General features: G+C 39.5%; 2 protein-coding genes across 3 annotated transcripts; both read right to left on the bottom strand.

The window, feature by feature from the left end:
* Positions 1 to 696: 696 nt before the first annotated feature.
* On the bottom strand, positions 697 to 7937 carry LOC140171531 (protein FAM8A1-like). The gene is made up of 3 exons (XM_072194798.1): positions 7578 to 7937; positions 5659 to 6298; positions 697 to 5021 (listed from the first exon to the last, which is right to left on the bottom strand). Exons 1-2 carry the CDS (start codon positions 7935 to 7937, stop codon positions 5693 to 5695), a joined length of 966 nt encoding a protein of 321 aa, XP_072050899.1. The 3' UTR covers positions 697 to 5021; positions 5659 to 5692.
* A 67-nt stretch (positions 7938 to 8004) lies between these two features.
* LOC140171532 (EKC/KEOPS complex subunit LAGE3-like) lies at positions 8005 to 22998 on the bottom strand. Of its 2 annotated transcripts, none has more exons than XM_072194799.1 (3): positions 22886 to 22998; positions 9025 to 9150; positions 8005 to 8136 (listed from the first exon to the last, which is right to left on the bottom strand). In XM_072194799.1, the coding sequence occupies exons 1-3, from the start codon at positions 22939 to 22941 to the stop codon at positions 8025 to 8027; spliced, it is 294 nt and encodes a 97-aa protein (XP_072050900.1). In that variant the 5' UTR covers positions 22942 to 22998; the 3' UTR covers positions 8005 to 8024. The 2 variants fall into 2 exon arrangements, with proteins under 2 accessions (XP_072050900.1, XP_072050901.1); XM_072194800.1 differs by lacking the exon at positions 22886 to 22998 and adding an exon at positions 22741 to 22827.
* Positions 22999 to 27207: the final 4209 nt, after the last annotated feature.

The raw sequence follows: 27207 nt of genomic DNA, 5'->3' as shown, positions 1-27207 counted from the left end.
AGCAATATCTTCATTTTGTTCTGCATGCTTCTGTATTTCCCCCAAGTCATACCGAATTTTGATGGGAAAAAGAGACCATTTCAAAAGTGACAAATTTGGGCTATTTCCTCCTTCAGGTTGACTCCTACCATATATTATAATGGGTTCATAGCATGACAGATCAAAACTCACTCTCTGTGTTAATAGGTGCATTTCGAAAAAGTCTATGTGAATTTTATCACTTTTGAAATGCTCTCTTTTTTTATTCAAATTGGTATAACTTGGGAAAATAAAGCAGCAGTCCGCCAAATAAGGTATCAATATAATGCAGAACAAAATTCATCTATGACCAATTCATTTGGGAAATTAGGCTTAATAAAATATTGCTTTTGTTTTAAGGGTTCGGATACTTCTTATGGGCAGTATGTGTAACAGAGAAAAGGCAAACAATTCAATGTTGTTGCACATGACGTTTCTGGCATGTGTTACTGCATTTAATAAACAAAGAACACTTTAATCATGTACATTACAAAGACAAGTACTGTATATGGTATTTTATAGATCACTCTTCCAAAATAAGCAAATTTATTATCAATATAATTACAATTAACAAAAAACTCATTTTAGTACGGTAATTATACTAATATTTTGGTTCAGGCTTTAAACAATCGTCTGTTTACAAATACTTTTCATGGTCACTTTATATCTTTTCTTTAAAAAATTATCAGATTTTCATGCAATTTTACTTTGCCAAAATACATTTAGAGAACATGCAATGTGTATATTTTTTATAGATTTCTCTTTTCCATACAATATTTTTTCTTTTTTTGCCCTACATGCAAGGTTCCCGGTACACAGAGTTTTTGGGATCTTTTATTACAGTCAAGTCATGAGGGACTTCATATTTTTCAAATTTTGAAAATAATGGGGTCCACCTGGACCCCATCATTTGAAACTAAAACATGATCACCATTAACCCTAACAAGGAACATGCTGTTTTGCTATCGGAAGGCAGAGAAGGAACGAAAAAGGAGAGAAGATGAAGAAAGATTTCACTTGGCACCCCCGGGAATTGACCCTGGGACTCCTCGGGTGCCACGCACACGATCACCGACCTCATGCCACGGGGGAGTCGCTTGCCCGGCCAGCGACTTGGTGCCCATAAATGACTTAGGGTGATTGCACAATGCCATCACGTGGAATGCATGCATGCGCAGTGGTTTTCCTTGTAAGATTTTTTACGTGTTAGGGTTAAGAATTTGTGTCTAAAGACCCCAAAAATTGTTTGGGACCCCCAGTTTTCAAATTGGGCAGATTATGGGGTCCAACTGGACCATCACCTACTTTCAAGTCATTCAGATGACAGGTTTGGCAACGTATCTCCACAACATCTTCCCTTACCAGTTGTAAGTTTGAACAGCCAATAGCTTAATTGTTACATGCTTGGAACAGCTATAACTTATCCTTCACATTTTTGAACAGAGCTATAACTTAGCCTTCACATATTTAACACTCTATAATTTAGCCTTCACATTTTTCACCTAATTTACATAATTCATCATTTTTCAGGCTTAGTACATGCTAAAAGGCTATAATCATCAACAGCTAGTGAAGGCTGTTACTGAACAGCTATAGTGATGGGCTTGGCTGTTATAAATTGAACAGCTAGTGAAGGGGCTGTCACTACCTGTACCTAATTTACATAATTCATCATTTTGAAGGCTTAGTACATGCTAAATAACAGCTACTATCTGAAGGCTAAACTACCTGTTCAGTGAAGGCTTTCAAACAGCTATTTGAAGGCCTTCATTTATGGTAAGGGTTATCCTTTAAAGTTATTGTCCCAGTTTGGTACACATACAATAAAAGTCCACTGGATAGCGGAAGTCCACTGGGAAAAGAAACCTGGAAGACCCACCCTTGCCTAATATAGAGGTTATCCGTGTTCTATAAGCTGCATATCCTATCAGCGACTGCTATACCTTGTTTAGGATTTTCAAAAGAGGTACCTGCATGACTGTTTCAAAATAGCCCGCCAAAGTCATTCAAGTAACTCTGAGGTCGTGCATTGAATTGGTTTGAATGAGGAATACTACAGGAACCAGCACCTTTTGTTAGAAGTCACACATGAGTAACACGGATAACCTCTATTGGCATCTTCAAGGAGGACACATGGATTGGAGGCAGCAGTGATGCAGTTCAGAAACCTTCGTAAAGCCATTGTGCCCCATCACCTAACTGTACATGTGCATGCCAAATTCTAAAATTAGTTTAGTTTCAAATCATTTTTAACAGCCACTATATAATCCCACTAACAGACATAAACATTGTTACATTTACAAGTACCTTTGATAATCACATGACCTGTTAATATTCTTCCACACCACTGTGCAATAAATGTTTATCAGTGCAAATAAACTAGTGTATTACTATTACAGTCCATCAGAACACAGATACTAGAGTGACATGCTAGATAATGACATAGCTCATAGAGGGTGAAATTCTTGTTGTCCTGGTTCAAGTTGGTTGTGTTCCCATGCTTGTGTTGAACTGCAATGGGACTATCTTGAATATACATCCATACATACATACATTTTTAAAAGCATTTATAATGTGCCATTTCATTTAGACCACAGCACAATATCAGAGCGGCCAGCATCCCACGGGTGGGGGGACTGGGAAGCAAGATTTCTTAAAGGGAGGCAGCTGTCCCCTTGCAGCTGGGGATGGAGGCAAGACTTCTCACAAGATAGAAGCTTCCCCCTGCCTAGGCCTACGCCACTGCAAAGGTCCAGGAAAAGGTAAGAAATTGAGTTCTTACTGTGAACTCTAGTTCCTGAACAGGGATCATATCACCATTTTCAACCCCGACTCAATTCATCAGTCGCAACACACGTAGTTGAGTAGGGTGATTTTTCCAAATCTTCTGTTTCACATAGTGATGTATAAGTTTAGGGCTAGCTATATCCTATAATAGTTATTCCTTCTTAACTATAAAAAGATACAGTTTAATGTAAAAATGAAAGAGTGTTGCAACCCCCCTGTGTTTTCATCTGACACACTAAATTGCACAAATGGACACTAAATAACTTAGGGCCATCATGCACTTGTACATGTATATATATATATACGGTACTTTTATAATATTTTTCACCCTGATAATGACTATAGAGGCCGTCAGCCTTTCGCCATCTTGTGGGTACAAATGATCTGTGTGTTCATGCGTCGGACACTACGCGCAGGGAGCAGCTTGCCACGCAGCTGTTATTGCGCCTCAATGCGATGATTTTGCTGCTCACGCATGAAGATCGAACGACCATTACAGCGTGTACCCACAAGATGGCGGCATATGACGTCACGCTGACGGCCTCTATTGGTATTCATTTATATGGGGAATTAAGGAGTCCTGCAGCAATAATAGTGTAGCCAAATTTAACAGCGTACCAGTCAGGATATTTATGACGGAAAATCCTGAGATTGGTTGCGATCATATACCACTTCATTAGATACGTTACATACAAAATATACCTCTTAAACATGCAGCTATGTACAGTTATGGCAGTTACTGAGTTGTAGCCACTTAGCTGAGAGGTTTCAATGCCTAGTAGCGAATTGATTACATTTGTACTTGACTTTGAAAACATAACACTGGCATAAATTGATTATAATGTGTTGACCTAATTAAATTGGTTAAGTGGTCATTAAAAATACAAGACAATGCAAGATACTGTGTTTATCTGTAATTGGGAAAGTCATCAGCTCCTTTATACTTGTTCAGTGCCTGTATGGGACCATGACAACCCCTCTTTGACATTACAAAATCCACCAGTCCTATCGGCGCTTGCGCCTCGTTGGCCGCTTCGCGCGCAGCCCCCTCCCCTTGAGTTCTACAGTTCCCTAGTAGTCAAACTCACTTTTCTTCAATATGCTGATGAGTTTCATATATGTGACCAGCTCCAACAAAACCCGGAATAAGTCGCCAGACACGTTTTGAGTGTCTTTAAAGATGACATTCCCATAAAAAAAATCAAATTTTAGAATCCTTAATTTCATGGTGTTAGACTGTGGGACTATGTGGACTTTCAAATCCAAAAGTACTAAGTAAAAAGAGGTTTATTTTAATCAATAATTCACAATTGAACTATGATAATCCTTATTCAATCCTGTGTATGGCAGGTATTACTCAGAATAGCAATTTTGCAAAAATATCAAGATACCATTTACAAAATTATCCATATCTTGAAAAGTATTGATGCTATGTATATAATTTTGGTATCATTTTAAAGATCATTATCTAGTGCTTATATATGTATTCAAATCATGAAATGTCAAAAATGTGACTTGTTCTTGGTTTTGTCAGAACCGGTCACATATATACCAACTCAATGGTTTGTTAAACAAAGTATGCTACAATTGTTCATAATCCAGAATTCAAGAATATTGTATGGTAAAAAAAAAGTATGTCTCAAAGCTAGATATGCTTGACGCAGGGTGGGATTTCATTGACACCGGCATAGACTAAGATCAAATCATTGGGCTGAAATGTTGACACATACAAATAGTCTTGACATATGGTCCATTTTAACTTCCAATAAACAATAGAAAACAAGTTACTTATTCTGAGCAAAATGAGTCCATCCAATATCTTAACTCAAAGTGACAACTTGTCCAGCTCACTTGCGGTACACGAAGGCACAAAGGAGCAATTGGCCAGTTTAATTTGTTTGCCCAGTTCTTTTAATAATATAAATATCGGTAAAAATATAAGCATTTTGTTGGAAGAATTGCATGTTTACTTCAATTTATAATGAAATGTTAATATGAATTTCTCAAACTTATTTTGACTGACTTTGAGTTTTGGGCAAAAAAAAGGAGGGGAAACACTGTCCTGCATTAATTGGATTTCAAAATCTTCGGAAGCTTTGAGTGTTGTTTTTATATCTTACAATGTACAATACTCTGCATTCTGGATATGAACAATTGCAGCTATTTTATGACCAGATTAGAGTACATTTAATTTATTAGTTCACAAATAAAATTATCTTATGGTCATGTTTTTTAACCTGGGCACCAATAAATGGTGGATTTGTTACATTTGCGCCCCACGATGGGTCTTTGTATGCATGTATCATTACAATGCTTTGTAAGACAAACTTGAAATTGGTCTTATTTTAATGGCTAGTTATTAGGCTTTAAATCACAGTAGAAAAATAAAAATAATTTTACTTCTGCTAATTGCTACAGTTCGTTAAGCATAATTAGTCAGGGGTGGAAGATGTGGAGGAGGAGGATGTGGAGGAGGAGGATGTGGAGGAGGAGGAGGAGGGGGTGAAAATACATTGTACAACGTTTCTCAAGAAAGGAGTGATGGGTCATAATTCTGACAGTGGGAATGGATCCCTTGACCCCATATCTATAGAGTGAGCCATAAAATTAGACTTCATAGCTATTGAAATGATCATATCTTAATACATTAGGAATTTCCGGACCCCCCCTCAAAAATCGTTTTTGGCCTGTACAAACGCATTTTTCATCCAATTTTGGTAAAACAGGTGTCAAAATGCTCAGGAAATGATGCTACATCAAATTTTGGGAAGTCCTCTTACATTTGGAGTATTTCCCAGAATTTGCCTAAAACACCCATGTAACACAAATGTGCCCCAGGTTAAAAAACAGGACCTTCTACATAAAGCTATCCTACAAACACTTAACCTCATCTCATCCGAGCCCTATTCTGATGCGGTCTCATCTGGAACATATCATGCCAATTACTCTCTGACACCACCATAGTGTGTGTCAATATATCATAAGCCGCCCTAAAATGTGGATTAAAAAACACTGTTATGCAAGCTGGAAAGAAAAAGGCCATTGAAAAATTTTTGATAATCGCTCTAAGAAATGCTTGCACATAGGTCAGATTCTCTGCTGGAGTCACCAGAACTTTGTTACCACCGAGACTTTGAACTCTTTCACATGACACCACTCGTAAACCCATAAAGTACTTTCCAGGTGTAGCGCCACCAACTGTGAAACCGATGCTATTCCGTAGAAAGAAAGTCTCGTAGAAACATACGAACATGCGGTAAACTAAGGCAAACATCAACATCTGCTGAAGGTCTTCAAGTGACGAATCGTCGTCGATTTCTTCGATGAGGAACTTCATGATGAAGCTGCTAGGGTCGCTGATGCCGAGGTACTCAATGATGAAGAGGGTGACACCAAGTTTCATCAAGAAGAGGAGGATGAAATCAATGAGTTCTGCTATCATCCGTCTGTATAGCGAAGGCATTGTGAACTCCAGCGATGGGGCCACTGGAACCTGAGAATGAAAGAAAACACTTCAGATGAACATGTGATACTACACTCCCTAACTATAGGTTGTACTTAAGAAGTTAAGGCAATTTTAACTGAAGAGTGGGAAAAAAGCACAATGATTTATAGTGCGCTACGCACAGGCACAACACCTAGATGTTGATCCACAAGCCTCAGCACACTGTACAGGTTTCGCTGACCACTATGGCCCCACATCATTCCACTGACCATTTAGGACTTTTAAGTTAAAACTACTTATACCATTTTCCACCCTGATGTGGCAGTGATGTCAGCGTGAATTTCATTGGGCGCCATTACAAATTGCTAGTGCTCACTTAAAGTGCTGGCGTTAAAAATGCTGCATAGAAATGTGAGCGAAATAGCTGCCTCAACGCTTCAACATCACTGCCACATCAGGGTGAAAAATTGGTATAGAAGGCTTAGAAGCGCACACCGTAGACATAGACATACCACACATGACTATTGCAGCCAGGGTCAGTTCCCTGAGTTTCGTAAGGGTTACAAGACAATTAGCAGTAAGTTCCTTATCCAGAGGAATCAATCCAACTCAATTTTTTCCACGAGAGCATATACATACTAAACCGGCAATCTCTCAAACCTTAAATTTCACTGTAATTAAAGCACTTGAGGCTTAGTCTTTCATATGGTATTTTAGTACACCATTAGGCATTACAATCATGCAAAAAGTAGAAATTCTAGAAAAATTGAGGGTGTCAATGTGGAGCAAATCACACATTGCTTTAAATTCAATGAAGGAAGATACTATACAAGCTGTATCAAAATTATTGGCACCCACAAGCTTCCAGTGATTATGGACAAGCCTGCCACTTCAAAATGCAACATACATGTAGGAAATACCTTATTTACAAATTGAAGTTATAGTATAAAAAGGTCATAAACCTATTAATTCTGGGCATTTCAAGGGGATCCAATGTTACATATGGAAGAAGCTGGCTTTGCAATAAACACCAAAAACTGATGGGCACCAATCATTTTGATACAGCATGCAATGATTAGATTAGAAGGTCTCTTCAATCTATCTTTTTTGTTTCTGAACGATGCAATCAGTGACATCGCAATATCAAGCTGCAGAAATGATGTTATAAATAGAAAGTTTATGGAGACAAGGTTTCACAAGTCCCTCTGCATCATTACTGCACACTGCAACACCTTCAAAATTAACTAAAGTGACCTCCTCTTGCCTCAGCGAACATCTTCTGCAATGTGTGAAACTTGTAACAAAACAGTGGCTTAATTCTACAAACCTGCTGCTGTTGGTGTTGACCTCCAGGTTGCTGCAATCCATTCTGTCCCAAATCTACTCCCATCTGTCCAGGTCCTCCTGGTGGAAACATTCCTGGAAAATTGGGTCTTCCCGATGCTCCTGCCGGTGCCCCGGGAACAGGTGGCGGGTTCAGAGCTAGGTAGGTACTATAGAACTGCCATGAATTAGTCATCCACTGGTGTGTCATACAGTGCATATGATACTGCCATAACCACTGCTGCACTGCCTGGGTATACTGTTTAGAGGGTGTCAAGCCGTTGTTAACATCCTCCACCCGTTGAGGATCTGGTGTTTCGCTTCCATCGTTAACAGGGGATTCTTGTTTCTCTTTCTTCTCCATTTTCACAACTCTATTTGTTAATGTCTGTAAATATCTAACTAACTATAAAGTGTAAGTTGTTTTATAAAAGGGTCCTTTTCGGATTTTTTATTCCATGGGTGGCCCAAATTCTTCGACAGTTTGCATGACAAGATGTACCAAATCTAGGAAGTTACCCACAGCAGATCTGAGGAACTTGGTTTTGTTGGCTTTGAAATGTCTGGAAAATAAAAAGTAAAATTAGAAATCAAAAATTAGTTACGAATACTTGAAAAATAAAGTCATGCAATTTACTGACACTTGCAAAGTTTACATGGTAGAACATTGACCAAGAATATTAGGGAACAAATTAAGTTGTCCTTAGTTACTGAAGTACACACTTATTAAAAACTGAAAGTTTGAACATCTTTCTCCCTCTCTCTTTACCCTACCCCATCTCCAAGTCACTAATAACAATCTCCATGCAGGGGTCGACTGCAGATTACAAGGGTTTTTTTAATTCAAACATTTCAGAATTGCAAATCTTACCATTATTTGGAATCATGATAAAATTTGCATAAAAATGAGTACAAACAAGCCTAGTATTGGTTTAGTGGTTCTTGAGATACATGTACATCTTAATATTTTGAGAAAATATCTCAAAAATTGGGACTTTTTAAGCCTATGGCTAGTACGCAGAGCATGTATTGTATGTACACAGAAGAGTGTAGAAGTTTAGGTGCATGTGAGATTCAAGATGATCTACATTGTATACACTGTTTATTTTCCACCTTTTACAACTTTATACTACATACATGTACTTGATATAGAGTAATCAGTAAAATCAACAGTCATGGCTCGAAAATGTGAGGAATTTGGGAAATGTTGGTGTTTGGAAGGAAATTCTGATATTTGGATGAAAATTGTATCTTTTTGTATGATGCAGATTTCTAATGGCAATTTGCACTTTCTTTTCCTTTTTTTTTTAGTTATTACAAACTGTCATGTTGTCAAGTTACACTTAAACTACTGAATTACAATTGTGAGACTTTCTGTCTGTCAAACCAAGTTATGAACACAAACTGGTTTCTAAACAAATTAATTGAGCAAAGTTAATTTTTTGACTTACACTTGTAAGATGTTATCATTTACACTTATGGTTTTCTCTACATCTTTCCTTGGGTCCCTGTCCACACGAAGACTGTTGTATGCAATCTCTGCTTCACGAGCCGAAGGAAATGGTATTTTCAAATCACTGTTGAACAAAACAAAATTATACTATAACAAGCATGTTCTAAAATACTAGTACCGGTAACATAATCAACATAATTAAAAATAACATTTCATTTTTTACTCTACATGTAAATGATTATGACTTATTCTTCCTTGGATAAAGTTCGATTCAGACTCCACATCGTGATGTGATGCTGCGATGCTTTTAAAACATTGCAGCATCGTGCAATGATATTAAAAATACTGTAACGACATATCGCAACATCGCAAACGCGATGTGGAGTCTGCATCTCTTTTAATGGTCATTCTGCCGACCTTGATTTTCCAGCAGCCAATCACAAGCATGCACGGCCACGATATTGCAGCGTGATGCAAAGAAGTTAAGGTCATGTTTTTTTATATTGTATGCTCTCAGAATATAAACTTTTATAGGGTTCTAATGTAAACTTTTGAAGTTATAGTACCAAACCTGTAAAAGCATGTGATTAAGCTTTATGCAATGCAATTGGTACCCAGTATAAAAAACATGACCCTATGATAATGAAAAAAAATAACAAAAAATGCCTTAAAATATACTCATTTGCAGTTACAAAGAGCTTAAAATTTATTTAATTAGCTATTCTATTTATATTTGATTATCAGTAAAAATGTAAGTTATTTCCATTTTTATTATCAGTTTGAGAAACATGTGAGTCGGAAAATTCAATACAGTACCCATCCGAAGATTCTATGTCTGCAAAATTTTGGCCCGATATTTGCCTTATTTTTACCACAAAAATCACGATCAATGACTCAAATCAACTTAAAGGTCCGTGACCCGATCGACAGCATCATCCCCCCGATATTTTTCATTGTTGATGAGGTTTTGGTATCACATAATAGATACTATTTTTCTCATTGCCATCCTGAAATTTGATGCTCCAAGTCGATGTATTTCCGGAGAAATCATGAAGCACAGCGGCCTTTAGAGGCTACCACTTTGTAAATACTAAAAATTACATCGGATTTCTTGGCAGGGAATTATGAACGAATCATCAGTCTCCTCAACAGCTACTTTGGTTTCGCGTCATTCACATTCTGTGAAAGAAACAAACTACACTAAGTGCTGAGGAGACTTGCGACAGTATATAATTAAAAAAATTCCACCGTTGTCTAAAGCCGCCTCTGTGGCGCAATGTATTAGCGTTATGTTTTTACCGAGACCGGTTCAAAACCCGGTAGTGGTATGGTTTTTTTCCTCTCCATTTTTAACCCAAACTTTTTATATTCATTTGAAATGTACATGTTGCAAGGGGAAATATATTTTGTTTCCTTTTTTTTTTTTTTTGTATGAAAAAGAGTTAAAAACAAATATTTTCTGTTCAATGTGGGCCGGGCATTGCAACATTGTCGTCAGATCTTGTTGCTTGCCTGCCCAGAATGCAATTCACGCATACCAAGGTATTGGATTGCAAATTTGGCTATTGATTCACATTTACGCTGAAAATGCTCTCGTTTTTTCACAAATGACAAAGCAGCATAAAGGGGGTGATTTGATATTATTATGTAATTTTAAAGACAATCCATATCCAAAACCACTAGGGTTACCCCCCTTTAAACGAGCGAAGTTTGGATATTATTTAGCTTAATTGTACTAAAAAATGTAGCTTTAGTGCAATGTACAAGTGGATGTTAATGGATTTTGAGCAGTGTGGTCGCGGTAAGAAATTGACAACTAAAGATGACGTCTTTGCCGTCATCCATGTACCATCTCTTCCACAGCGCTTGTATGTACCGGAAGTCAACCTATCACAACCAATTGTAGCAAAGCACTGACAGTTGGTATAGAGATGGATGGGCAATACCATTTCTCACTATTTGGTGAATTCGCACTATTGGGAGAATTCGTTAATTTTGAGGTTGGGACTCTACTGCTGAAGTACGAAGTTACCAACGCGAGCGACGAGCGTACACATTGTGCCGACTGTCTTTGAAGGCATGCATACCTTGGAACTGTAGCACATGCATTTAAGCGTACCTAAAATACACATGATCAATATGTCATTCATGATGTTTTTAATATTACTAGAGTACCTGTAGCTGTGAGGGCACTGTAGCTGTACTGGAGAGCACCATCAGCATGATAGCGATGCTGTCTGATCCCCCAATGACCCCATATGACCTCTGACCCTAGATGACCTTGGCTTGATGACCTCAGTTTTATTTAATACATCCGTTTGAAATTTAGAAATCATTTTCAGCTATGAATGCTGAGAAGACATTGCGATGCTCGCAGGGGAGTTGTGAAACGTTGCTGTTCCCGTCATATTGAGAATTTGTTATACCATGTTTAAGCCCTTGTATCAAGGATTCCACCCACCAAGTCTGAGCCCGATCGGACAAAGTTTGAAATTTGACCCCTCCATAATGACCTTTTGACCTTGGTTGACCTCAATGTTATTTCGCGCATATATTCCCCTCGTAGCAAAGGATTCCACCCACCAAGTTTGAGCCTGATCAGACAAAGTTTGAAATTTGACCCCTCCATAATGACCTTTGACCTCGGTTAACCTCAATTTTATTTCAGGCATTTATTCCCCTCGTATCAAGGATTCTACCTACCAAGTTTGAGCCCGATCGGACAAAGTTTGAAATTTGACCCCCTCTGTAATGACCTTTGACCTCGGTTGACCTCAATTTTATTTCGGGCATATATTCGCCTTATATCAAGGATTCCACCTACCAAGTTTGGGCCCGATCGGACAAAGTTGAAATTTTGACCTTTGACCTTGACCTCAGATGACCTTTCAAACTACCCCATAAATGTGGAATACCCGATATCTATCTATATCCGAAATATCGGAGCGATGCGTCGAAGCGCGGTGAAACGCATTGCCGGACAGACAGACACACAGAGCTTATTATTTTATTAGTACTAGTGCACCTGCGGCTATGAGAGCCCAGATGCTGTGAGAGCACTGGCATGATAGCGATACTGTTTGACCCCAGATGACCTTTGAACTTGGATGACCTTGGTGCAATTTTTTCATGCTCCCCTCAGTCATCTGAAGGATTCCACCTATCAAGTTTAAGCCCAATAGGGCAAAGTTTAAATTAGCCCTACATGACCTTTGACCTCGGTTGACCTCAATTTTGTTTTATGCATATATTCCCTCGTATCAAGGATTGCACCCACCAAGTTTGAACCCGATAGGACAAAGTTTGAAATCCATGACCTTTGACCTTTGACCTCGGATGACCTCCATATAATGTTTTTCATGCTCCCCTCATACGAAGGTTTCGACCCACCAAGTTTGAGCCCGATCGGGCAAAGTTTGAAATTTGACCCCTCCGTAATGACCTTTGACCTCAGTTGACCTCGATTTTATTTCGAGCATTATATTCCCCTCCTATCAAGGATTCCACCCACCAAGTTTGGGCCCGATCGGACAAAGTTTGAAATTTTGACCTTTGACCTTGACCTCCGATGACCTTCAAAACCACATGGCCAACATGCTTTTCCCAAGACCTATCTATATCCCAAATTTCAGCACGATGCGTCGAAGCGCGGCGAAACGCATAGCCGGACAGACAGATAGATACACAGATAGACAATAACAATACACTCTGCGCTGTGAGGCTGCATTGTGTGGAGCTCTGTGTTTTACCATCAATTACACAAGCTGAAGACATTTTCATTGGATGAGAAGTCTTTTATTCTACTTAACTAACATCAGAGACATCACAGATAACATTTTGTTGCATTTTGGAAAGATTTACGCCACAAATTTTACGATTATTCATCTGGGATTCTACTGCTACATTTCAGTATAGTACACTTAGCCTACATTGAACTATGCATGCATTTACTTGGATGTGTATTGGAACTGGGATCTACATTTTATCAATCTGTAATTGGTTTGATTTCACAGTTGATCACTCATTGATCATGGATCAATCAAATCAATCAACTCAAGGAGTAATTAACTATACCAGAGAGTTTCTTCTCTCAATCAATGACAATTCAACTCATCACCATCATCTACTTCCCAAACCTGTTTTCAACACCCTGCTGGATTTGGGAATCTCAAACTGTAAACCCACTAAAAGAGGAAAGAAAGGTGGTAGAAAATATAGAGAGAAACTTGCATCCAAAGTTACCAATGGAATTTCACTGTATTCTTTGAACTGTCAAGGAATTAAATTGAAAGCAACCCGTGGAATCATCACTGATTTATTCAAGAGCATGATATTGACATCTTTGCTTTGCAAGAAACTTGGCTAGCAGATGATGCATCTGATGATTTCATTGTTTCTCAGATTACCCCACGGGATATGACATCTATAATATTCCTCGCGGTAGAGGCGACTCTCATGGAGGCGTTGCAGTTGTTTTTAAAGAAGACATGAAAGTTGCTTCAAAATTTGACAATCGTGATCGCCATATGAAGACCTTTGAGTACTGCGAGCTAGTGTTTACCAATGGGTCAAAGTGCTTCACTCTTGTTAACATTTACAGGCCCTACCCATCACCCGTAAACAAACTCACTACTGTGATGTTCCTTGAAGAAATTTCTCAGTTTCTTCAAGATTGCTCCATTTCCCAAGGTGATTTAGTGATTGTCGGGGATTTCAACCTTCACCTTGATATTTTAGATGACCCCGATACGCGGAAGTTTAATCGACTGATTGAAAGTCTTGGACTGATCCAGTCAGTAGTTGGACCTACTCATCGATGTGGTCATACATTGGATGTAATAGTTTCTCGTGAAATGGACAGTCTTGTCGAATCGACTCGTGTGTTAGATCTCATTTCAGACCACGCATTGATTGCTTGTGATTTGAATGTAAGCAAACCGTCTGTTCCAAGAAAGACTATAACATCAAGGAAACTTCGATCAATTGATCCACAGAATTTCAAGAAGGACATTGAATCTTCAGAAGTATGTTCTTCACTGGCATCTAATGTTACCAAAGCTGTCGAACAGTATAATGAATCACTCTCTTGCTTGTTGGACAGGCATGCTCCACTACGCACACAGACTGTCATGCCTAAAGATCTGCAACCTTGGTTTTCAGATTCGTTACATCAGATGAAACGAGATCGTCGGAAAGCAGAAAGGAAATGGATTTCAAGTGGTCTAACTGTTGACTTAGAGCATTTCAAGAACATTAGAAATGAGTACAATGTTGCTTTGTACCACGCCAAATGTTCTTTCTTTAACAACAAGATCAATGAATGTGGCAATGATTTCAGATCAATGTTTTCTGTTATTAGCGATATTCTACACAGTAAGCAACCATCGCGACTACCAGAACATGATTCTGCCGGTGACCTGGCAGATCGGTCCGCGGATTACTTTCTGACTAAGAGAGAGAATATAAGATCTGCCCTTCCACCTGATGCTTCCACTTCACAAGAGTCACAGGGTACCAGTGTATGGAATGAATTTACTTCTGTCTCTGAAGCTGATGTTATGGAGATTATAACCAAATCTCCTTCACCATCCTGTCTGTTAGATCCGCTTCCTTCATGGATGGTCAAGGATCACCTCGACGTGCTTATTTCAGCCATAACATCTATTGTTGATATGTCACTTGCTGAAGGTGTCGTTCCAGAGCCTCTTAAGACTGCCATCATAATTCCATTGATAAAGAAGGCTAACCTTGACAGCAACGTCCTCAAGAATTATCGCCCTGTGAGTAATCTCCCTTTCATTTCGAAAGTTCTTGAGAGAGTCGTAGCCAAGCAACTAACTGATCACATGTCGCAACATCGACTTCATGAACCATTTCAGTCTGCCTATAAACAATTCCACAGTACTGAAACCGCGTTAATCAGAGTCCACAACGACATCCTGTGGGCAATGGAGAAACAAGGTATCACCATTCTTGTACTGCTGGACCTAAGTAGCGCATTTGATACCATTGATCACCGTGTGCTGCTCTCAAGATTGCAAGACCTTATAGGTGTGAGTGACATTCCACTAAAGTGGTTCACATCTTATTTAGCTGGTAGATCACAGCGTGTTTGCATCGATGGAAAATTCTCTTGTACTCAGTTTCTACGTTACGGTGTTCCACAAGGGTCAGTTTTAGGGCCCTTGTTATTTCTAGTCTACACTCTGCCACTGGGTAACATCATTCGCGACTATGGTTTAGCTCTGCATATTTATGCTGACGACACACAGATTTATGCATCTATCTGTCCAACTTCTGCTGATGGTGTAAATCTTGCTGTTGCTACTATTGAGAAATGTGTTAACGATATACAAAACTGGATGTCGCGAAACTTCTTGAAATTGAACGCAGAGAAAACGGAGGTTATTGTTTGTGGATTTCGGGCCCAGTTGAACAAATTTCATCTCTCCTCAGTTAACATCGCTGGTGTGAATGTCCCAGTGCAGGTGAACGCAGTTAGAAATCTTGGTGTGATGTTTGATTGCAATGTGAGCATGTCTGCTCAAGTGACCAAGATTGTAAAATCAGCAAATTTTCATCTCATAAACATTGGTCGTGCTCGCAAGATGCTCACAACCGAATCGACCAAAATGGCTGTCCACTCTCTTGTAACATCGAGAATTGACTATTGTAATAGTTTGCTGGTTGGCATAAGTGCTTCGCTCCTGAAACGGCTTGTTAACATCCAACGTGCCTCAGCACGTATTGTAACTAGGAAGCGAAAATATGACTCAATTTCCAAAGACCTCGTTGAGTTGCACTGGTTGCCAATTAAGCAGCGCGTTGACTTTAAGATACTTGTCATCGCTCTACAAATGCCTTCATCAGACAGCACCAGAGTACCTTTCAGATTTGCTTCATGTTTCAACATCTCATCGTCGTCTTCGTTCAACTTCAACTGCCTCTTTCATACTCACTGAGCACAAGACCAAGAATTCAACCTTTGCAGACAGATCATTTTCTTGTTATGGACCAAAACTATGGAATGCATTACCAGAACATATCAAAACCGCCTCTTCAATTGACATTTTCAAGAAACTGCTTAAACACCATCTGTTCAATATTGCTTTCAATCAGTAACTGTATTCATTTTGCTTGATTTTGGACTTTATCTGATGTTATGATGTTTTATGTATCATATTATTCTTGTTTTCATCCATTGTTTATGTTTTCATGCGCCTTAGTGCAAATTGTTTTGGTTTTCGGCGCGGTATAAATGTCAATTAGTAGTAGTAGTAGTAGTAGTAGACAGAGACCGCTTATTATTTTATTAGTACTAGTGCACCTGCGGCTGTGAGAGCCCAGATGCTGTGAGAGCACTGGCATGATAGCGATACTGTTTGACCCCAGATGACCTTTGAACTCGTATGACCTTGGTGTAATTTTTTTCATGCTCCCCTCAGTCATACGAAGGATTCCACCTATCAAGTTTAAGCCCAATAGGGCAAAGTTTAAATTTAGCCCCTACATGACCTTTGACCTGGGTTGACCTCAATTTTATTTTATGCATATATTCCCCTCGTATCAAGGATTGCACCCACCAAGTTTGAACCCGATAGGACAAAGTTTGAAATCCATGACCTTTGACCTTTGACCTCGGTGACCTCCATATAATGTTTTTCATGCTCCCCTCATACGAAGGTTTCGACCCACCAAGTTTGAGCCCGATCGGACAAAGTTTGAAATTTGACCCCTCCGTAATGACCTTTGACCTCGGTTGACCTCGATTTTATTTCACGCATTATATTCCCCTTCTATCAAGGATTCCACCCACCAAGTTTGGGCCCGATCGGACAAAGTTTGAAATTTTGACCTTTGACCTTGACCTCCGATGACCTTCAAAACTACATGACCAACATGCTTTTCCCGATACCTATGTATATGCGAAATTTCAGCGCGATGCGTCGAAGCACGGCGAAACGCATAGCCGGACAGACAGATAGACAGACAGATAGACAGACAGATAGAGACCGCTTATTATTTTATTAGTACTAGTGCACCTGCAGCTGTGAGAGCCCTAATGCTGTGAGAGCACTGGTTGACCTCAATTTTGTTTGCGCATATATATTCCCCTCGTATCGAGGATTCCACCCACCAAGTTTGAGCCTGATAGGACAAAGTTTGAAATCCATGACCTTTGACCTTTGACCTCGGATGACCTCCATATAATGTTTTTCATGCTCCCCTCATACAAAGGTTTCGACCCACCAAGTTTGACCCGATCGGACAAAGTTTGAAATTTGACCCTCCGTAATGACCTTTGACCTCGGTTGACCTCGATTTTATTTCACGTATTATATTCCCTCCTATCAAGGACGGCACCCACCAAGTTTGGGCCCGATCGGACAAAGTTTGAAATTTTGACCTTTGACCTTGACCTCCGATGACCTTCGAAACTACCCGGTAAACAGCGCACGCCCGATACCCATCTATGTGTGAAATATCGAACGATGCGTCGAAGCCATGGACGCATAGCCGGACAGACACACAGACGGACAGACAGAGCTTATGATTATTATAGTACTAGTGCACCTGCGGCTATGAGAGCCCAGATGCTGTGAGAGCACTGGCATGATAGCGATACTATTTGACCCCAGATGACCTTTGAACTTGGATGACCTTGGTGCAATTTTTGTCATGCTCCCTCAGTCATAATGAAGGATTCCACCTATCAAGTTTAAGCCCAATAGGGCAAAGTTTAAATTAGCCCCTACATGACCTTTGACCTCGGTTGACCTCAATGTTATTTTGCGCATATATTCCCCTCGCATCAAGGATTCCAACCACCAAGTTTGAGCCCGATAGGACAAAGTTTGAAATCCATGACCTTTGACCTTTGACCTCGGATGACCTCCATATAATGTTTTTCATGCTTCCCTCATACGAAGGTTTCGACCCACCAAGTTTGAGCCCGATCGGACAAAGTTTGAAATTTGACCCCTCCGTAATGACCTTTGACCTCGGTTGACCTTGATTTTATTTCGCGCATTATATTCCCCTCCTATCAAGGATTCCACCCACCAAATTTAGGCCCGATCGGACAAAGTTTGAAATTTTGACCTTTGACCTTGACCTCCGATGACCTTCAAAACCACATGGCCAACATGCTTTTCCCGATACCTATCTATATGCGAAATTTCAGCGCGATCCCTCGTCGCGCGGCGAAACGCATAGCCGGACAGACAGACAGATAGATACACAGATAGAGACCGCTTATTATTTTATTAGTACTAGTGCACCTGTAGCTGTGAGGACCCTGAAGCTGTTTGAAGGTTTATATCAGCAATCCCCCATATTCCTACTCCGTTGCTTCTAGTAGGGAGCCTTGTGTGGTACCTGCAGCTACTACAGATACATTATTTCTTTGAATAAAGCAAAATAACTCTTGGCCCTTGTGGTCTCTGGCAATACTCCAGGAATGAATGAATGAATGACCTATTCACCCATAAAAGCACCATGCTGCTTGGGCAACTTGAGACATGTTGGGAGTCGTCTCTTCTTTGCATCCATTTGTTTGTTATCCACTTAAGGTATATTTTCCCCCTAGATGACCTTTGACCTCGAGGGGCCCTTGGCTCACCGGTCAACATGCTTTTCCGTTACCTATCCATATCCGAAATTTCGCTCGATCGTCAAAGCACGGCGGAACGCATAGCCGGACAGACAGACAGACAGACAGATAGACAGAGACCGCTTATTATTTTAGTAGTACTAGTGCACCTGCTGCTGTGAGAGCCCTGATGCTGTGAGAGCACTGGTTGACCTCTATTTTGTTTTGCGCATATATTCCCCTCGTATCAAGGATTCCACGCACCAACTTTGAGCCCGATAGGACAAAGTTTGAAATCCATGACCTTTGACCTTTAACCTCGGATGACCTCCATATAATGTTTTTCATGCTCCCCTCATACGAAGGATTCGACCCACCAAGTTTGAGCCCGATCGGACAAAGTTTGAAATTTGACCCCTCCGTAATGACTTTTGACCTCGATCGACCTCGATTTTATTTCGGGCATATATTCCCCTCGTATCAAGGATCCCACCCACCAAGTTTGGGCCCGATCGGACAAAGTTTGAAATTTTGACCTTTGACCTTGACCTCCGATGACCTTCAAAACCACATGGTCAACATGCTTTTCCCAATACCTATCCATATCCGAAATTTCGCTCGATGCGTCAGATGGCCGCGAAACGCTTATAGCCGGACAGACAGACAGACAGAGACCGCTTATTATTTTAGTAGTATAGACTAGTGCACCTGCAGCTGTGAGAGCCCTGATGCTGTGAGAGCACTGGCATGATAGCGATACTGTTTGACCCCAGATGACCTTTGACCTCGGAAGGATTCCACCTATCAAGTTTAAGCCCAATAGGGCAAAGTTTAAATTTAGGCCCTAGATGACCTTTGACCTCGGTCGACCTCCATTTCGTTTTGCCCATATATCCCCCTCCTATCCAGGATTGCACCCACCACGTTTGAGCCCGATAAGACAAAGTTTGAAATCCATGACCTTTGACCTTTAACCTTGGATGACCTCCATATAATGTTTTTCATGCTCCCCTCATACGAAGGTTTCGACCCACCAAGTTTGAGCCCGATCGGACAAAGTTTGAAATTTGACCCCTCCGTAATGACCTTTGACCTCGGTCGACCTCGATTTTATTTCGGGCATATATTCCCCTCGTATCAAGGATCCCACCCACCAAGTTTGGGCCCGATCGGACAAAGTTTGAAATTTTGACCTTTGACCTTGACCTCCGATGACCTTGAAACTACCCGTAAACATTGCCTGCCCGGTTCCCATCTATGGCTGCAATATCGGAACGATGCGTCGAAGCGCGGCGCAACGTATAGCCGGACAGACACACAGACGGACAGACAGAGCTTATGATTATTATAGTACTAGTGCACCTGTAGCTGTGAGGATCCTGAAGCTGTGACAGCACAAACAGTATGATCAGTGATAGCATACTGTTTGAAGGTTTATAGCAGCAATTTCAAACATATTGGGAAATCCCCCATAGTAGGGAGCCTTGTCTGCTACCTGCAGCTACCAGCTACTACAGTATTTCTTTGAAAGCAAAATATTGTCCCTTGTGGTCTCTGGCAATGCTCCAGGAATGAATGAATGAATGACCTATTCACCCTAAAAAGCACCATGCTGCTTGGGCAACTTGAGACATGTTGGGAATCGTCTATTGGATTCTTTTTATCCATTTGTTTGTTATCCATTTAAGGTATTTTTCCCCCTAGATGACCTTTGACTTGAGGGGCCCTTCAAAACCACCGGTCAACATGCTTTTTCGGTCACCTATCCATATCCGAAATTTCGCTCGATGCGTTGTAGCACGGCTAAACGCATAGCCGGACAGACAGAGACCGCTTATTATTTTAGTATAGTAGATAGATAGATAGATAGATGTCATAATTTATACATACCATGATATGTACATGTAGCCTAGGTAATCCCAGGTGAATTTAAATTTGCCATCAAACTGCATCATTTTATATCAAATTAAAGCCCTTGAGTAAAGAAAGCCAAAACTGAAAACCTTTTTGTCGTAGCACTTTCCGTGGCAAAGTTACATCTTTTCAAAGATCGACTTCCATCAAAAAGATTCTGCTAGCAAAATTCCCCAAAACAGCATTACGCGTTACGGGGGTGTTTCTAGATCTTAGTCTCATGATGATAGCAGCTTTTTTTAATGGAACTGCTATCAAAAACCCCTCTAAAATTCCATGTGTGAGTCTCTCATCACCATTTGCTCGAGAACTCTAGCCAAGAATTCTAGCTTCACATTCTAGGCTAGAGACCGTTGTATTCAAAATCTAGTCGGATTCGCTGAAGCATGACACCGTGTAAAGCAGTGTTCGTTTTAAGTGGTAATCCGGGCGTCCTGACGGCCAAAATTGCCGTCGGATTACCAGAAATTCACTGCGGTTATCCGGCGGACGTCCATATTTTTCACCATTACAGTGTCTGAAACGATGTCCTACGATTCCTCATCAAAATTAATTTAAAACGTAATTATATCTCAGTTTTCCCAATCAGTTTTCCATGATTTTAAAGCTAAAATCGCCAACTAATTGAAATAGTAATTGTTCGATAAAGTCAATTTAAAATCATTAAGCTTACGCACGGTCGTGTATGGAACATGATAACATCCATCCCGGATGTCTTCGTATTTCGCTTTCACACCGCCGCATCCCCACATACCTAGTTTGGGCTCGATTATAATTAGTGTGCACTGTGCAGATTTCTTTTACTCCGTTACTCAGTACTGTGTCTTTGTGATTGTGTTATTATTTCGTTGACCTTTGGCCTGTTAGAAGGAATCTGTAAATGATACACTACACTGAACATCGCTTCCACGCAATTATGCTTGTTTGGAACTGTGCCTTTGAGGTTGTGACAGTTTGACAGCAAAAACGTTGTTTCAACGTCGCCTCGCACGTGCGTTGAGAAACAAATTTACATTACTTTGTGATACTTAAAATTTTGAGAAATCCCGACTTTGGGGGATAATATAGGTATGCTAGGTGAATTCAAATTTGCCATCAAACTGCATCATTTTACATATCAAATTAAAGCCATTGAGTAAAGAAAGCCAAAACTGAAAACATTTTTGTCATAGCACTTTCCGTAACAAAGTTACCTCTTGTCAAAGATTGACTTTCATCAAAAAGATTCTGCTAGCAAAATTCCCCAGAACGGCATTTCGGGGGTGTTTCTAGATCTTAAGTCTCATTAGGATAGCAGCTTTTTTTTAATGGAACTGCTATCAAAATCCTCTAAAATTCCATGTGCGACTTGATTATCACCATAAAAAATCATATATTTGGGTCAAGTGAAGTATAGAAAACATATTTATGTAGGTTTCCTTCACCGGCCTATTCTCGAAAAAAATTCAAATTTCTATGTAAATATGCATTGTGTTTGGGCCCCGGTCTCGGCGAATTTCGCTGACTAGCAAATGTGTTAACTAAGGTTTGCCTGGGATACCTAGATAATATACGGATGACCAAAAATTTTGGCGGATGACCAGATTTCATGGCATGGTCATCCGGCGGATGACCAGATTTTTTTCCTTAAAACGGACACTGGTGTAAAGCAATGGAAGTTCAGAAGTAAACACAGCCGATCACGACAGGCGATTGCATCAAAAATGTTGCTAAAATTACACTTCAGCTAAATTTTAGAGTCTCCAAAATACGCAAATCTTGCTCAAAAGATACAGTTGACTCATCGAAATAACTTTCATCCAAATTTCAACATTAACAGAATAAATAACCCCCGCTCCGGTGTAAAAAATTGCACCGCTGTCCGACCGAAAAACCATATAGTAAAGTATCTAGCATCGAATGCGTAACTATCGGTGCAAATTCAAGCTAGAGTTCTCGAGTAAATCACCATAAAAAATCATATATTTGGGTCAAGTGAAGTATGTATAGAAAACATATGTAGGTTTCCTTGACCGACCTGTTCTTGAAAAAAATTGAAATATCTATGTAAATATGTATATTGTGTTTGGTCCCCGGTCTAGGCGAATTTCGCTGACTAGCAAATGTGTTAACTAAGGTTTGCCTGGCATACCTACAAATGACCTACATTGTACATGTACATGTACGGTACACATTTTCATTACATGATACAATACATGATAAGCTTACCTAATTATAACATGTTCACTCATTTTAACTTCAAGTAACGAATACTAAACTACCTTCTAAACAAGTTGAAGCAATCATTGGTGCATGTTTTATTTTTAAAATTGATTGTCTTCCCACTTTAAACAAAAGATTAATTCCCACCTACCAAGACGAATCGCAGCCGGAGACTTTCGCCATATTCTCTTGGTGTTTATATACCATCACAGAGCGCAGGTCATGAATATTAATGAGGATAGATCATAGACCTACTGTGATGACACACTTGAATGCCATGAATGTAGTACTCTATCTGTTCAATTTATAGGTTTATAAACCTGACTCGTAGCCTATTATTATAATAATTTATAAGTGGGATTATTTTCCCTGGATGACAAGATCATGTGTCAATAGATTGTGGACAATAGGCTACGAGTCAGGTTTGAACGTTTTGTATTTATAGCTTAGATTCTTGTATTTTTAAGATGATATTTGAAAAAATTAAAAAATTAAAAAATTGTGGTCAAATTCATCAAAGAAAAGTGTTAGCACAGCTCTAGACCCAACGTGATTTATACTTTTCTAATTACAAAGTTCAATTTAAAACGTTTCTTTTCAAATTTACTTCATTTTAGGCAGTTATACTTGGGTCCACCAAAAGAGTTCGCGACCTTTTCACAAATCGAGTGGGACGGTCCATTCTCAACTTTAATATAGGGCATAGACCCGGGCATAGACCCTATCGAATCTGTCCACCAATCTGTCCTGCCATTTCAATTGAATAGGGTCTATAGAATACCGAAGTGTGATGTCAAAATTTTTCTTTTTGCATTTCAGCATTTTCATGACCATATTTCAGTAGAACATGATGAAAAACATCCACAGTGAAATTTGGTGGGAATTGGATCTGGGGCCAAACAGTTATCCAATTTAAACTGATTTCAATGGGGCTAATTGGTATTCATGTGTAATATTGGCCCTCGTGATCCGATTCCCACCAATTTGGACTGTGGATGTTTTTCATCATGTTCTACTGAAATATGGTCATGAAAATGCTGAAATGCAAAAAAAGTTTTTTGTGACGTCATCACTTCGGTACTCTATAGGTGATGATGGTCCACCGATTTTTGTTGCATGAAATTAGGTGATCCGAACATTTTTTTCCCCTAAACAATGACATTAAAATATGGATTTCGTTCTTATTTCAACTGGTTTCATCGATACAATGTAAACTGAGTTTTGTTTAATACTATCATTCCTTCCCAAGAATATCAGCATTCGCTTGACATTTTCAGATATAGGCCCTACAGTGACTTTACAAGAATTGTTTTTCGTAACCCAAGTCATTGTTTTAAATAATATTTTCTTGTACAAAAGTTCTTTTGTTTCCAATTATGTCCTTCTCATAGTGTGTATTCAACAAACAAAACGAAATACAAATTGAAAATAAATGTGTAGCCTAGGCCCCACACCTTCTCAGACCCATCCACACAATAAATAAATAAATAAATAAATAAATAAATAAATAAATAAATAAATAAATAAATAAATAAATAAATAAATAAATAAATAAATAAATAAATAGATAATAAATCAATAGATAATAAATAAATACGCAAGGAATGCATTTATATAAGCTGGTCCTAGTATTCTGAGAACTTTAGTTCATCTTCACATTTTTCAGTGGGGTTTCAACACGAATTACTGGCAAATATAGCTACGTGTATTTTGCTGGACAATACTTCCTGATGCGGATGGTCCAATAAATACTATAGAGGAATCCAAATACACGCATCCCTACACCTGACTAGCAGCCTTTAGTTGGGTCCCCGCCGGCTACAATGCATCCAAAATGTGAAATGATTCGGCCTTGGTGGAAATTTTAAACTGCATTCCATCACCCGTTTTACACCTTCCGCGAAAACACAGGTAGACAAAAGATTGATTTAAGTTTACAACACAATACAGTTCCAACAGTTGTGCAAATAAAAGCCGCCTTACACCTAGATAAGGTCGAGGAGGGTTAATAGAATAATACTATAGAGATAATTCTCGCTATTCGCAATAAGGGCGCCGCCAGCGGTTTGCGATGATCGTGATGTATCATGGGATGTAATCGTGATGTATCATGGGAAAAGGTCGACATCCAAGTCCGCGCAATACGAATATTACCATGCTATTACATAGGAACACGTGACAATATTTTTTTAGTTTGTCAAAATAAAGGTGTTACACGCAAATCGATACTCAATAATACTTAATAATGTGATTTGAAATGTGCACAATTAATTTTTTTTCTATCGATTTGCGTGTAATACCGTTATATTGACAAACTAAAAATATTGTCACATGTTCCTATGTAATAGCATGGTAATATTCGTATTGCGCGGACTTGGATGTCGACCTTTTCCCATGATACATCACGATTTTCCCATGATACATTACGATTACATCGCAAACCGCTGGCGGCGCCCTCATTGCGAATAGCGAGAATTCCGCAGGTAGGCCTAATCCCGTCGCATGTATTCATAGATGTACAAATTGATGAACAAAAGGACTATATGTATGAATAGATGCGACAGGATTATTATCTCTATTATATATATTATTCTATTAACCCTCCTCGTCTTTCATCTTCTCCAGGTGTTAGGCGGCTTTTATTTGCACAATCGGGAGCTCCAGGTTGGTGCTAGCGGGAAACCAAAGATGGCCGACCAAATCCTGACCATGACTTGGCTCGTTGGATTCGTCTATATCAGCCCCGGGATATCAGCGCATCTAATTATTATGACATTCATCCCCATTGCACTAAAAATGAATTGATTCAAAAAAGTTTACGGTACCCGACGTTCTACGGCTTTTTATAAAAAAAATATCGCGGGAAAAGACCAAAATTGAATAGAAATGGGGTTTCAAATTGAACTTTGGAATTTGAAAACTATGAATCACGTTGGGTCTGAGGAGGCTGTGCTAACACTTTTCTTTGATGACTTTCATCACAATTTTTTATTTTTTCAAATATCTTAAAAATACAAAAATCTAAGCTAATTGAACAGACAGAGTAGTCTAAAACTGCACAGGACAAATCTAAATGGCACTAGCTTGACGAGGTCTGCGCCCTGCAATGGGGTGATAATGGCTCAGAAAGATGTACAATGTAGGCCTATTTAAACGGGCATGAAACAATGCAACCTGAAACAATGTGCGTTCCTATTAACAGGTGTGGTCATCGAAACCTCCCGAAATGCGGTGGGGTGACTAGGGCTTACATAACTAAGACATATGACCCAATAACTAAGACCTACAAAACTTAGGACCTGTCTACAAAAAACCAAGATCTGTATACAAAACTAAGACCTATAAAACTGAGACCTACAAAACTAAGACCTATAAATGATAAACTTTTACCTTTGTGGTCATAAATATTTTTAATAGGCCTATGTTTAGAATGTCGCAAGGATCATTCCTGTTGAATTTTAGCTCGATTGGACCAATCTTTAATACAAAAATTAGGTCTTAGTTTTGTAGGCAGGTCTTAGTTTTATAGGTCTTAGTTTTGTAGACGGGTCTTAGTTTATAGGTCTAAGTTTTGTAGGTCTTGGTTTATATAGGTCTATGTTTTGTAGGTCTTAGTTTTATAGGTCTTAGTTTTGTATAGGTCTTAGTTTTATAGGTCTTAGTGTTGTAGACGGGTGTTAGTTTTATAGGTCTTAGTTTTGTAGACGGGTCTTATTTTTATAGGCCTTAGTTTTGTAGATGGGTCTTATTTTTATAGGTCTTAGTTTTGTAGGTCTTAAATTTTGGGTCTTATGTCTTAGTTATATGTAGACACCCCGAATTGTGGTCTGCCCCTACTATTTATTGTTTATTCAAAAGCGATGATAAAATGGGATCCTATTTTATGTTCCCTTTGAATTGACCCCAAACTAATGAGGTACCGGTACCGGTATGAAAGGAACTGACCCTGGGAACTGACACGTCGCCATGGGGTGCGACACCCGCTGGCGATCCCTAAAAGTGGGGGAGGGCCTGGGAGGGGCCTGGGGAAGGGGAGGGAGAGAGAGGGATAAAATCTACATTCAGTTTCATAGGTCCAATTCGGCAGGTACCGTATATAGGGCCTACAAAGATTTTGGCCAGGCGCGTTGAGGTGATCTGGACAAAAATGAGAACTAATGATTTTGCAAGATCGACAAAACTTGTGCACATCCCATCACTCCTCCGTACCGCGCCCCTTTATCAGCACCAATGGAGATTAGCCACTGCACTGGCATAGGCATATATCTCAGGGGGTACATCTAGGCGTAGATCCCAGGGGCGGGCCCAGGGGATGGGAGAATAAATCCCCCCCCCCCCCAAATATTTTGCCAGGGGATGGTCCATATAATCATTCCCTATAATGGTGACGCCTGTATGTGGGTTTCTGACCAAATTAACCTCATATTTGGCAATTTTAGCCCACCATATTTCATCAGTTTAGCTAAAAGATTC

Source organism: Amphiura filiformis, chromosome 15, assembly GCF_039555335.1.
Source record: "Amphiura filiformis chromosome 15, Afil_fr2py, whole genome shotgun sequence".
Taxonomy (NCBI): domain Eukaryota; kingdom Metazoa; phylum Echinodermata; class Ophiuroidea; order Amphilepidida; family Amphiuridae; genus Amphiura; species Amphiura filiformis.
The sequence above is the reverse complement of the archived record's forward strand: the minus strand, read 5'-3'. Positions and strand labels throughout refer to the sequence as shown.